Source organism: Haplochromis burtoni, unplaced genomic scaffold, assembly GCF_018398535.1.
Source record: "Haplochromis burtoni strain Fernald_Lab_line unplaced genomic scaffold, NCSU_Asbu1 Contig_59, whole genome shotgun sequence".
Classification (NCBI taxonomy): Eukaryota; Metazoa; Chordata; class Actinopteri; order Cichliformes; family Cichlidae; genus Haplochromis; species Haplochromis burtoni.
The window spans coordinates 856,789-869,966 of record NW_024582420.1 but is presented as its reverse complement, the minus strand read 5'-3'; the positions used below and the strand labels follow the sequence as shown (position 1 = coordinate 869,966).

General features: G+C 40.2%; 3 protein-coding genes across 3 annotated transcripts in view; 2 read left to right on the top strand and 1 right to left on the bottom strand.

Annotated features, from left to right (window-relative positions):
* Positions 1–113: 113 nt before the first annotated feature.
* Positions 114–3,018, top strand: fth1a (ferritin, heavy polypeptide 1a). The gene is made up of 5 exons (XM_005937200.3): positions 114–398; positions 1,063–1,168; positions 1,718–1,864; positions 2,173–2,298; positions 2,600–3,018. The coding sequence occupies exons 2-5, from the start codon at positions 1,067–1,069 to the stop codon at positions 2,756–2,758; spliced, it is 534 nt and encodes a 177-aa protein (XP_005937262.1). The 5' UTR covers positions 114–398; positions 1,063–1,066; the 3' UTR covers positions 2,759–3,018.
* Positions 3,019–3,438: 420 nt separating this feature from the next.
* mcee (methylmalonyl CoA epimerase) lies at positions 3,439–8,577 on the bottom strand. Its single transcript, XM_005937196.3, has 3 exons — positions 8,473–8,577; positions 6,387–6,727; positions 3,439–5,392 (listed from the first exon to the last, which is right to left on the bottom strand). The coding sequence occupies exons 1-3, from the start codon at positions 8,498–8,500 to the stop codon at positions 5,240–5,242; spliced, it is 522 nt and encodes a 173-aa protein (XP_005937258.1). The 5' UTR covers positions 8,501–8,577; the 3' UTR covers positions 3,439–5,239.
* mphosph10 (M-phase phosphoprotein 10 (U3 small nucleolar ribonucleoprotein)) overlaps positions 8,541–13,178 on the top strand; it is an 8,865-nt gene continuing 4,227 nt past the window's right edge. Inside the window, exons 1-6 of the mRNA XM_005937197.3 lie at positions 8,541–8,679; positions 10,415–11,078; positions 11,172–11,344; positions 11,428–11,593; positions 12,700–12,841; positions 12,963–13,030. Of these exons, the coding sequence (XP_005937259.1) occupies positions 8,594–8,679; positions 10,415–11,078; positions 11,172–11,344; positions 11,428–11,593; positions 12,700–12,841; positions 12,963–13,030 (1,299 nt within the window). The 5' untranslated portion in view covers positions 8,541–8,593. The remainder of the gene's footprint in view (positions 8,680–10,414; positions 11,079–11,171; positions 11,345–11,427; positions 11,594–12,699; positions 12,842–12,962; positions 13,031–13,178) is intronic.

Here is a 13,178-nt window from a genome sequence, read left to right as displayed (position 1 = left end):
AAAGGATGTTTTGAAATTAAACAAAATAAAGTCAAATAGGCTCACTAACACTGGGGTACGTGCTCTGATGTTCTGCCTCTTGGCCCCTCCCACACCCCCGCCAGGTGACGTCACTAAGTGCTAATCTACAGGCGCCTGAGTCGAAACATTCAGTCGTGTCTCTCGTTATCGGACAGTGAAGGTTACCTGCTTCAACAGTGCTTGAACGGCAACCTTTCAACTGTCTTTATACAGCACAGCACGGGACCAGTCGCTCCGATACATCGAGTGAATTTAAACTTGAAACATTAGCTAGCTTAGTCAGCCTTGAAAACCACCTAGCTCGGAAGCTAACTCTTTGTTTTGCTAACAACGCACTGCTTCGACCTCCTCTCAACAAGACCTGCCACTGAAATTTGGTAAGGAAACGTTCCCTATGTTTTCTTTTCTTATCGTTATGTTTGATTATAGATTCCAGGCTGCCATTGGCTTTGTAGTTTGATAATACTAGTTCGATTTATCCGCTTCAGGTCGCAGTCAGTGTGGGCCTGTACGCATTTGGCTGCCCAAGCTTTGCGCAGTGTTTTCAGCGCCATGTGTGGCTTCCTTCAAACACCTCGTACTAAATAAATATTTACTTTATTTAAACAAGTCGAGCTTTAACCAGATTCATACTTTGCGTTGTGACTTATGTAATTGTTAAGGCCTGTTTTAATGGTAAAGAGTGCAAAGTTTAGCAGATGTTTTCATGAAACTTTTTTTTTCTGATTTTTGCCTTACGTAACGTACATGGCCTAGCCCAGTGATACTGTTTGATGAAAGAATCTCGTTCGTCAAACATCAAAAATACTGAGCAACACAATCAGTATTACGCAGCTGTTATGAGGTGTGACACTTATAAGTCGAGCTATTGTCTGAGGTTCGTGGGCCAAACCCCAGAAATGTATTTAAACACAGTAAAAGGAGCCTATTTAAAAAAAATAAAATAAAATTAATCAGAACCTTTTCACTGCTCTTGAACTCATCCTACTCTAATCACATTTGCAAATAGTTACTGATGTAATTGTGATTTTTATGTTTCAGAACCATGAGTTCCCAGGTCAGACAGAACTTCCACCAGGACTGCGAGGCTGCAGTCAACAGGCAGATCAACCTGGAGCTGTATGCCTCCTACGTCTACTTGTCTATGGTAAGAGCAATCCATGGTGCACGGTCAGATTAAAAAGGGTTATTGAAGGACAACTCAGTGGAAAGTACCAGTCTGTAACATCTGGTGACATTCGGGTAATCGTGCTCAGAGAAAAGGGAAGTGTGAGTAGATTTTATTTATAACCAAGAAGTGATTTTAATTCCTTTTAACTAGGCTGCTATGTGGTATAAGTGCTGTGCTTGGTTTCAGTCCAGGTACAGCCATTTAGCTGAGAAAAAGGCAGGGGAAGTGGTTTCGGAGGTGTTGAAGCAGCCTACTGCCATTTAAAATGGATAAATAACCCACTATCAGAGCAAGCTGCTTTTTAAACAGGATTAGTCAAATATAAGGGAGGTTTTTAAACTGAGGGGATATTAATGTTTAGGTATTGAATTAAAAAAAAGTTGAAGTTCCTTTGAGTATGTATAAAGAACAGGCAGGCAACTATGGTTTCTGTCCTCTGTATGACAAGTCCTTTTTGTTTGTAATGGTTTTGGCAGGTAGATTTTAAAAACCTTACCTAAAGTTGACAAACTTTCTTCCTTACAGTCCTACTACTTTGATCGTGATGACCAGGCATTGCACAACTTTGCCAAGTTTTTCCATCATCAGTCGCATGAGGAGCGTGAGCACGCTGAGAAGCTAATGAAACTTCAGAACCAGAGAGGTGGAAGGATCTTCCTCCAAGACGTCAAGGTATGAGATTTGTGAAAACAAATGGACTGTAACTTATGTTAACTTCTGGCTGAGTGTGAGATTGTTCTGGGCTTTCTTAAGCTTCACATAGGGACAGAGAGATACCAAGGGCGTGGGCGTGCAGAGTCTCTTATCGCTTTCGGGCATGCAAACATGACCGCCAGAACTCGAGTGAAACGTTAAACCGCAAATCTGCTTTACATATTCAGGAAGCTTGTTTTTTAGGTCAGGTTGGTGAACGTTTATCTTTCATTAATAAATGTCTCACTTGTTTTTGGGTTTTGTTTTTTATGATGCTTTAATTGCAGAAGCCAGACAGCGATGAGTGGGGCAGCGGTGTCGAGGCTCTTGAATGTGCCCTGCAGCTCGAGAAGAGCGTGAACCAGTCACTGCTGGATTTGCACAAACTCTGCTCTGAACACAATGACCCACATGTGAGTACTAAAATATGGTGTGTATGTTACACAGCAAAGTGCAGTGAGAAGGAACACCAAAATTAAATTGTGAACACACGTAAAACATGCTGATTGGCTGTACACCTGCAAATCTGGAAATCCATTTTATTTTTTGTGTAATATAAAAACATAGGTGACTCTGATGTGGCCTGTATGACATTTATTTTTAAAGTGTACGTATAATGCAGGAGATGTCTCGCCTTGTTTTTTTTTTTTTGTTTTTTTTTTTGTTTTTTTTTTGTTTTGGTGTCGTCTTATTAAACGAAACGGTCTCTTTCAGATGTGCGACTTCATTGAGAATCACTACCTGGATGAGCAGGTGAAGTCCATCAAAGAGCTGGCTGACTGGGTGACCAATCTGCGCCGCATGGGCGCTCCCCAGAATGGCATGGCGGAGTACCTGTTTGACAAACACACTCTTGGCAAAGAGAGCAGCTAAATCTCTCACACCACATTTACTACAGCTTATGTGTATTTGTATCTTGCTTCAAAATGAAAAGCCATCTGCATGTTGCTGGTTAGACCTTTAAAGTTATTACTCATGTTATTATTAGAAGCCCCTGTGAGTTTGTTCAAACCCTCCCTATATCTTGCATGTCTCTCTACAATTAGAAACGCTCGTCATTGCTACATATTTGCTGTATTTTAAAGCCTGGAGGTGTTACTCAGACCAAATAAACCAACCCTCTGGATTCTGAACAGTTTTTTGTCTTTCATGTTTCTGTGATGGTAAAAGTGCAAAAAAACCTGCCTACACCAAACATCAATCTGTTTCAGTTTCTTCTCCAGAGAAAATAAATTGCAGCTGATTGCCTTCAGATAAAAATTCACACACGTTGGAGCTAAATGGCACAAATGTCAGGTCCGTTTTAAATTTTCAGCAACTGGTAGTTTAAAGTCTAGCAGCAATTCTTCTTGTTTTAGCATAAACAAGCAAAATAGTCAGTTTAGCTGAACGTAAACAGTTTTCAGAGAGCCTCAATTCTCCTGAAACGTACCCACCAGAAATCCCAAATAAGCACCTTGATGTTAGACTAATTGGCAGTTTGTTGTCCAAGTTTTTCAAATTTACGTTCTCAAGCTCCCTCAGTATTTTTTTTTTTTTTTTTTTTTTCCCCCCCCTCAAAGTTTACAAAACTAATCTGGGGATTTCCAGCTTGAGCAAAGCTTGTACAGGAAATCAAGATGAAATGTCCGAGAGTCTATCTGCGTCATCAGCAGTTCCCTCTGTTTTGCAGTCGCATACATGTTTTCTTCCAAGGATACAGACTGTGCGCTCTGGTATTAATTGTGACTCCCTCCAGTGGTGAGTTACAGCCAGCAAGACTAACAACAGCGTTGATGGCAAGAGTAAAGGTGTCAGCAAGGCGGAAGAATGCCTTACAAGCTGCCATAATGGAAAAAAACTGCAAGTTACTAAATGCAGGATAATGTATGCCAGGGAAATGTGTTAATTAGCCTAAATGAAATGAAAGTATTTGGGCTTCACCTAAGACTTAAGATTTATTTTTTTATGGCTTGATTTTCATTTAAAAATATATTATCAACATTTAAATTATCAACATATTTTATTCAGAACTTGTTCAAAAGTTAAAGGGATTAAACAGTAATCAATGCATCAGTATAGTACAATTTGAACCATGTCAGTCAAAATGCAAAAGTGAATTCATGTTAGTGAGAAAATCAAACTTACTCCCACCTGAAGCTATCCTACTTTATATGCACCCATTGTGCAATTTATCAGGAAAACCTGTTCAGCTGCTTCCTACTGTAAATCTTACCAGCCAATCACGTGGCAGCAACTAATGTAGACATCGTCAAGATGACCTGAGGTTCAAACTGAGCGTCAGTGACTTTAAACATAATATGGTTGTTGGTGTTAGATGTGGTGGTCTGAGATTTTCAGGAGTTGATCTACTCAATTTTCTCTCAAGCTCTCTTTTCTTTAAAAGCATAATTGTCTTCATAGACGTTGATATTGATAGTCTGTGTTCTCTATTTATTTAGGTGCTAATTTTATCTTAGCGTTTTCCTCTTACATACTTTGTAAATGCACTTCTGTCTACTAGTGAAGTTAAGTAAAGTCTGGATATTTACATTACAACAAATCCTTTAACTATGAATGCTTTAGGAATTTTCTGTGGGTGAAAAAAGTCTTAATGCAAGAGTTCAAAGAAGAATGACCAGAGTGCTAAGGCTGCAATTCACAGGCTCACCAAAACTGGAAAAACATTGCCTTTCAATTTCTGCTTCAGTATTTAGATGGTAGGGTCAGTATTAGTTGTTCAGACTGCTGGTTTTGTAACAGTGATGGAGAGATTTTATTGGGACTCTTTTTACCAATTGAGCATCTTTTGTGCCATCGTCTGATGGCTGCTTGCAGCAGGATATCTTACATGTCGCGAAGCTCAAATTATCGCAAATTGTTTTCTTGAACATGACAGTGAGCTGACTGTACTCAAATGGCCTCCAGAGTCACCATCCAGATCTCAGTCCAACAGAGCACCTTTTGGATGTGGTGGAATGAGAGATTGACGTTGTGGATGAGCTGACAAAAAATGCTATCATGTCAATATGGACCAAAATCTGTGACGAATGATTCCAGCACCTTGTTGAATTCATGCTCTGAACCCAAGAGGAAGTCCAACCCAGTGCTGTATCTAAGAAAGCCACCATTTACTGTCACAAATTAGCAGATATGGGAAATATCAAATTTCTATCACAAACACTTTAGGGGAAGCTGTTAGAACAACACACCGCATACTAATACATCACATGTTAATGTACCACATAAAACTTTATTCCATACAAAGAAGAACTGTTTTTCCAAAAGCAGAAGTGCTATAAGGAACAATCCCCGCTATCACTCTGATCATCAAACTGCCTGGAAAACTCTCAGTCAACAGCAGGATGTGATGTTTCACGCTTCTTCAAGCTCCACCAGCACACCGTCACAGTCTTTAGGATGGAGAAACATGACCGGTTTGCCGTGAGCACCTATCCGCGGCTCCGCCGAAAGCATTCTGATGTTCTTGGTTTTTAGGTCGGCTATCGCAGCGCTAATGTCGTCTACCTGCAGTCATAGGGGGAACAAAACATTATTGTTCAATTCACTTGTTATCATTAGGGTTAAAAATGATCACAACTGAGTGTCAACTCTCACAACACTGCAAACTAACGCACAGGCCCCCCGTGCTGAGTCACATAATTTGGGACAAGCTGTTACTGGATTTATAGGACCAACAACAACACTGACATTTGTTGTCTGACATGAACACATAACACTAACAACAAACTCTACTACGCTCACACAGGCCCTAGATAATTATTCCTAAATACTTTTTAGCTTCGATACACGTAGTAATTATGATTTCTGCAAAAGCTGAACTGCTTTTTTTTTAAAAAAAGTTATTTTACTTTATGTAATTTAGTAAATTCATAATATTACATTAAGCCATTCTCATGGTCAGTGATGACAATTATTTTTCAGTTTTTAGTGTTTGAAGATGTTCATTTTTAGATTAATTTGTTAGTTTCCGTCTTTTAAATTATTACCTTATGATGGGTATTTGTAAATTCAGAGTAGATCTTAAAATAAAAACACAAGCAAAGATAATCGTGTGGTCATCCCAGGTCATATCATATGTATTTATATGTACCAAATAGCCATACTACTACACCGATTCACATAACAAATGCAACACAACAGTTTCTTATAAATACCATGTCACAGTCTGAAGGAAAGCATGTTTTCTTTGGGCCATTCTGACTCACAATCCTCATAAAACACGAGAGAAAGATTTTGCTGCAGCACATCCTCAAAGCAAAAGGAAAATGAATATGAACCAGAAGGCAAGGATTGGCTCATAAAACACTAGTGCAACTAATGCTTTATGCCAGTACACTCATTCCTTATATACACGTCACAGTAGACATAGACAAGAGGAAGTATGAAAATGAACAAATTCTGAATTCAGTCTCGTGAACTTGGGGTCACGTGAACAGATAAATGAAGCAGAGTCATGCAAAAATGTAATAAAAGCTCTCCCCTGTCATCGCCGTCTCACCTCGATACAAATGTGATGCATTCCTCCTGACTTGTTTTTCTGCAAGAAGCCCGAGATGGGGCTCTTCTCTCCGAGAGGATGGAGCAGCTCCAGCTTGGTGTTGCCGAGCTCCACGAACACAGTGTAGACACCATGATCGGGCAGGGGCACCTTCTCACTTACCGTGGCCCCCAGCACGTCCCGATACAGCTCCGTGGCCTTCTCCATGTCGGGGACAGCGATGGCGATGTGGTTAAGCCTGCCCAGCTTCCACAGAGACGCGGGAACACCCTGATGGAGGGGCACCGTTGTTGAATGTGCCCTCCAGAGCGCGACCCGAGAGCATCTGGAAACACCCGCCGCTAAATATGAAATTAAAATACAAAGAGATCAGCTGTGTTTGTTGTTTCTACTCGAGTAGCTTTGATGTATGCTGTATGTTCTGGACCAAGTCCCGAGTTACATTAATGATATTTAAATCCTATGCGTCCTGCACTCCCAAATCTGTTCTCCTTTGTGTGACTGACTGTTGGTTTTAGATCATATAAATAATAAATAGACCAATCTTTACCGTTTGGTGTTCTGTTTGATGCTTGCTGACTTAATGTAAACATGAATAACACTAATTTGTGAAAGAAAGACTTTTCAAATTAAAATGATTAGGCTTCCCTTCCTCCTACGACTAATCGACAGGGCAATTCCTTAAAGACGACTTTTTAAAGTAAAGTGCTCATACTGAGCATAAAATAATGCCCTCATTTTGGCTTTTCTGCACCTTACCATTCATTCAACTCAATAAAGTGTTTCATACTTTCAAATGACTTTATTGAGTTATGCTGTAAAATAAACCTACCGTCTCCTTATGAAGACATAGTTTTTTACTGATGATACTTAGTTTTTTATTTTAAAGCTGAAGTATCAGGAGTACATATCAATAATCTTTGTTTTATTACTATAAGAGCAATCTTTTGTTTCCCAGGCCATAATCTTGTTTTTGCCTTCATTGGAGGTCATCTTTGAATTCTTCTCCTAGTCTCAGACAAGGCTTAATCCCTGTCTGGGAAACCTGCTGTTTATGTACTGAACATATACATATAATTAGGTTATTAGGTCAACCCTGTGTTTCAGAGAGTAAATAACAGTACCCATATAATTTTACACACATCTCCTTACCATACAAAATTCTTGGAATAAAATGCTCCAGTGTGAAGTTACTTCATGGTATGGCTTTGGCTTAAGTTAGTAGTTAGGAAGTTAATAGGTACCTTGGCCAAGTATCTCTGTCTGTAAACGCAACAGCTTGAAGTGAATGATAAAACTTTGTAGGGGTGTAGCATGGGGTCATGTTAACATGTTTACATCCACCAAGGTCAGCGTAATGATTTATTGGTCACAAATTCACAAAAAGCTTTGTAACTTAGAAACTATAATTCTTATGATTGTCCTGTGTATTGTAAACATGGAGAAAGCAGATTGTAAAGATTTCAAATGTGTCACATTTGACCTCTGACCTCTCATTCAAGGTCAATTGATTGATCAATTGATAGCCTGATAGACTGAATTGATTGAGAGGTGATAACAACGCTATATGGAGCTATTTTATTGGAAAACAAAAGTAAAAACTAGTTTGATCAAAGACTTTTTTCACCTGACATGTATTACTAAACATTTTAGGAACCACTGAAATGAATGCTACACATGTACTATATCCACATAAAAAATGATACTCAAAATTATGCCAACTATATTCAAATGGGTTTCAACGCGACAAATAACAAAAGCCTTTTTGCTGCACTACAAACTTCCTAAAGTATATTTGAAAAGAACAAAGAAAATAACTGAATACAGAGACAATACAATACTACTCCCTTAAAAGTAAATACTGTATACAGAGTGAGCTGCCTTGGCGGAGGTTTGCGCTTTTTGAGTGCTTCTGGTTCATGATGTAACGTAAACATTGTTTATGTTCGTCAACTTTGCGGGCTCGTTTGAGCTTCCGAAAAAGATTACAGCTCACTATAACGAAGCTTAGCAGCATCGTTTATCGTTTGCAGAACAGTGAACTTAATAGCGAAAATTTCGAAGCTGAATAATTGTTGACACAGACCTGCAACCTTCAGCACGGCGGACGCCATGTTCGTTCCCCGGAACCAAGTGGCAGGTACAGAGCGGTTTCTCGGTGAGCCTGTTTACGTGCGACACAGACAGCCACACATGTGGGGACAATCATGGCTAGTGGAGATGTGTTCGGTGTTCTGGAAGAGTGTGTAAAGAAAATAAATGCCAACACAGCACAGCCAGAAAATTTCCTCAGGTAAGTGTTTGTTGTTTGCGTTGAGTAATTTTTTTTTAATCTTTTGAAGAAGCTGTTAAATATTTTTATAAATTCGCTCCAGCTAGCTGAAGCTAACTGTAGTGTTAGCACAGCATTAACACATTTACCTGACAACACGTTTATACGTCGAGGTTTTGGTAAGATATAAATGATTAGGCGAGTTTCTCCTTTTTGCTTCATGTAGAAACATTTAGTCGCTTTATGTTCCTAAAATCAGCTGGCTCACGTCTGCATTTGGGGATTGCTACACCTTTAAACAGATATTCATGGTATGAGCGTATCCAACTGCAGTAACATTTATGCTCATAAAATAAAAGTTAGCTCATTACTGTAAGCTGTCTGTAGAGCTACGTAAAAAAAAGAAAAGAAAACAAAGATGATGTGCTTGTAATAACTGACGTGTTAGACTACCAACTGCTGTGACACACCAGATGTTTATTCATTGCATATCATGTTTGTCAATCCCGATTTAGACTCAGAAAGTCCACACCTGTTAGAAAATGTAAAACTTCAAATGTCTTGAATGAAGTAAATATCTAGTATATGCATTTGTGCACACAAGTCTGTGTTGCCGTATTTCAAATGGGGGTTAAAACCCCTCACCAAACGGGAGAAAACTTGTATGAATAAAATGGTGGAGAAGCCCTACTGAATTTCCACAATCAGACAGGCAAGTTTTTCCCAACAGAACAGGACTGATTCCACAGGTTTGCCATAGACGGCACATCTCAAAGCCCAGTTGTCAAAAAAGGCCTGAGCTCTTGGTGCTGGAGCTGCTTAAGCAATTTAACAAATAAGCACAATGCTGTTTGGGTGTGGGAGGCCTGGATAACACACACACACACACACACACACACACACACACACACACAGAGCACAGCGTTTTCTTGAGGAGCCCAAAAGTCGGCGTAATACAGGAAAATTGTTAATCAATCCCAAATTGTGGCATTTCATTGCTTTTTGGAGTGGCAACTGTAGTAATTTATGCCGAATGCTACTGCTGCAGCCGTAAAAATATGATTTTCTGTATCACATTTTCACTTCATTCTGAGCTACTGAAACGAGAGAAGAAAATTGCTGAAAAGTGGCAAAATGTGCACTTCTAGACTGTATGTGGTATAGTAGTGATCTTAGAGCCAGCCCAAAACCACAGGCCACATCATCCCATGGCAACTAAATCAATAATTTGAAGGATGAAACAGTCCCATGGGGCAAGTTGCTGCCCCAAGTGGAAGAGTTTAAGCATGAATGAGGGGAGGAGGAGACTGGCAGATGGATTGAAGCGGCATCCGCAGTGATGCGGATAGTCGTCAGTTTGTTGTGGTGAAGAGAGAGCTGAGCCTAAAAATGAAGCTTTTGGATTACCGATCGATTTACATTCCTGCCCTCACTTATGGTCATGAGCTCTGGGCGGTGACCGAAAGAACGAGGTCACGGATGTGATTGCGCCCATCTGGATAAGCTGCAAGAGGTGGCCGTGGTGAGGGAAGTCTTCTCTGATTAGACTGCTGCCCCTGCGACCTGAACCCAGATAAGCGGTAGAAGATGTATGGATGAAATGTAGTGGTTTTGTTTTTGTACCAACACATTAACAAATAAACCACAGACTTTCATCCAATTCAGTTATTTAATAAAAACAACAACAACGAATTTCCCCCCCAATATCACATCATAAGACATACCTGACTAATTCTGTGTCTTTTCATCTTTGCAGCCTTCAAGATGAAGTGGCAACAGACTTTACCTCCATCACTAAGACTCTGTATGACCTCCACAAAGCTCAGGAACCTGGACATTATACAGGAAGCCCGCTAGCTCAGCTGGTTGTGGAAAATTTTGATGAAGAACAGATTTGGCAGGAGCTAGAGCTGCAGAACAAAGCTGTACTGAAACACTTTAAAAACGCCATAGACGAAGCTTTAGCAGATGAGACGTTAACTGTGCTGGAGGAAGAGGAGCAGGAAGAGAGTGGTCAAGAAGAAGAAGGAGCATCAGCAGATGATGATGACGATGAAGAAGAAGAGGAGGAGGAACAAGAATTGGAACCACCGAGACGGACAAAGAAAATGGCTGTGGAGGAAGACGATAACACAGAGGATGACTCTGATTTGGATTTTGATGTGGATGCTCTGGAGAAAAAAGAGAAACAGAAGAAGGATACAGGAAGGAAGGCATCCAAAGCAAAAGTGGTGCCCTCTGAGGTTGATGATAAGTTCTTTAAACTGTCAGAGATGGAGGCATTTTTGGATGATATGGACAAGCGCGAGGGAAAGGAGGATGAAGATGACGTAGACTATTTTCGGGATCTGCCCTCAGATGAGGATGATGATCTTGACCTAGAGCAAATCATTTCCACCAAAAAGCAAAAGAAAAATACTGTATGTAACTTATCACACATTTTCCACTCATTTTTTTTGCCTCCCAATAGTTCAAACTACAGCAAATATGTTGATTGTTCTTTATACCGACAGGTGAAGAGCTCCAGGAATCTCAAGTACAAGGACTTCTTTGACGCCGTGGACAGCGAACCAGCAAAAACAGACGACCCGTCAGATGGAGAGGATGACAGCGTGGATGAAAGCCAGGAGGAAGGTGAAGAAGTAATAGATGACGACTATGATGGCGAAGAGGAGGGTGATGATGAGTAAGTGCAATCAAAAATTATAAAACGTGCAGTTATGTGTGGGAGAAGTCAATTTCACCATGTTCGTGTCTGCACTTTGGCAGGGAAGAGGAGAGGGGTCAGTCTAGGTCGTCTCATAAGAAAGTGACCTTTAATCTCTCGGATGATGAAGACAGCGAGGGAGAGGATGTGGAGGACATTTTGGGAGGAAAAGCCAAAGGCTCAGCCAAGTCTGAAGCAAAATCATCGTTTGAGAAACGGCAAGAAAAGGTAAATGAAATGCAACTGAAACGAGGTTTTAGATGTCTCTGGTTTGATTAACATATCCAACACAGCAAGTTGGAGCAAGTTTTTTAATTTGATTCCAATTTAACCCTGTTTGACTTAAGAGGATGCAGCTGTAAGCCCTCCAGAATAATAAAAAGCAAAATAAAGTGTTAAATCACAAGAGGACTGAGGGTGTGCTCACACTAAGTGTGGTTGTCTTGTATCGTGCTTGCTCTTTCATGCACTTAAAACTCTTAAAAGTGCTCTTGTAGAGCACAGTTCATAATTCTAGGATGCATGTGTCCTCTCACATGTGTTATAGATGTATTTAAAAGGCCCCATTAAACTTGCATTCTTTTGAATGGCCCCCAGGTGGCATAGTTGTGGTTGCAGAAAGACTTAAAATCCTATTCAAGTCTACAAGTAAATGAACCTCTGTAAACACTTTGCTGATTAATTTTGGTCATTGTGTTTGTCAGAAAGGAGAATTATCCAGGTTATGCTCATTGGCTTGTGATTGACAGCTTATTAGGCGATTTACTTGTGGTTTCACAGTCAGATCCACCCCTCATCTCATCTGGTTTTAAAACACCGAGATAGCAAGGGTGAAAACTCTCATTTCGAGGTATCAGGAGTTCAGAAACCAGTGAATGATGATGTAGTAGTTGCATCCATCTGTATCAGGCCTGAGTTGAACTAAACAGTGGAGAGCAGCGATCACACTTGACGAATGAACTAGAATTTGGGGGTTCAGGCACGATACTGATTGCTTTGTGTGAGTACACTCTTTAAATCTGCCGGAGTGCTAATACCACTTTTTGTTTGTTTGTTTATTTGTTTTGAAATCATAAATTTCAGATTCTTGCACTATAGGTGATCCGATAGTGTAAATTTCCCAACGTATCACATTAGTGAACGGCGACCTTCACTCTTGTTGGTAGTTGCTTCAGAGTGGAGATTAGTTTAACTCCTTACCTGCCTCCTTCGATTGAATGTCTCACCTGTACCTGAAGGAGCACAGATCATGGGTACCCAACATTGACCCAACAGGGCTGATTTTTAGTTCACTGTTGGTGACTGTGCAATCCTGCATTTGCTGTAACCTGCAGATGTCCCAGAAGATTGAAGAGCTAGAGAAAGCAGCTTTAGCAGAGAAACCCTGGCAGCTGTCCGGAGAAGTAACTGCACAGACCCGTCCTGAAAACAGCATGCTGGAGGAAGACGTGGCGTTTGAGCAGACGTCCAGGACGGGTTAGTGACCACCCAGCACCTCCCAAACTCCCACTCTGTTTGTGCATGCTTTAGTTTGAATAATTAATAGCAGCCTTATTATGTCAAATCATAGAGTAAAATTTCTCATTTGTTTTTTCAGCTCCTGCAATCACAGAAGAAACTACACTACAGCTGGAAGACATCATCAAACAGAGAATTAAAGACCAAGTTAGTAACAGTAACCAGCATTTTTTTATTATTATTATTCATTTTTTTATATTACCGTATTTTCACGACCATAAGGCGCACTGTGCTAAAAGGCGCAGTCTCAGTTATGTGTGCCCTTACTGTATTTAACACACACATAAGGCGCACT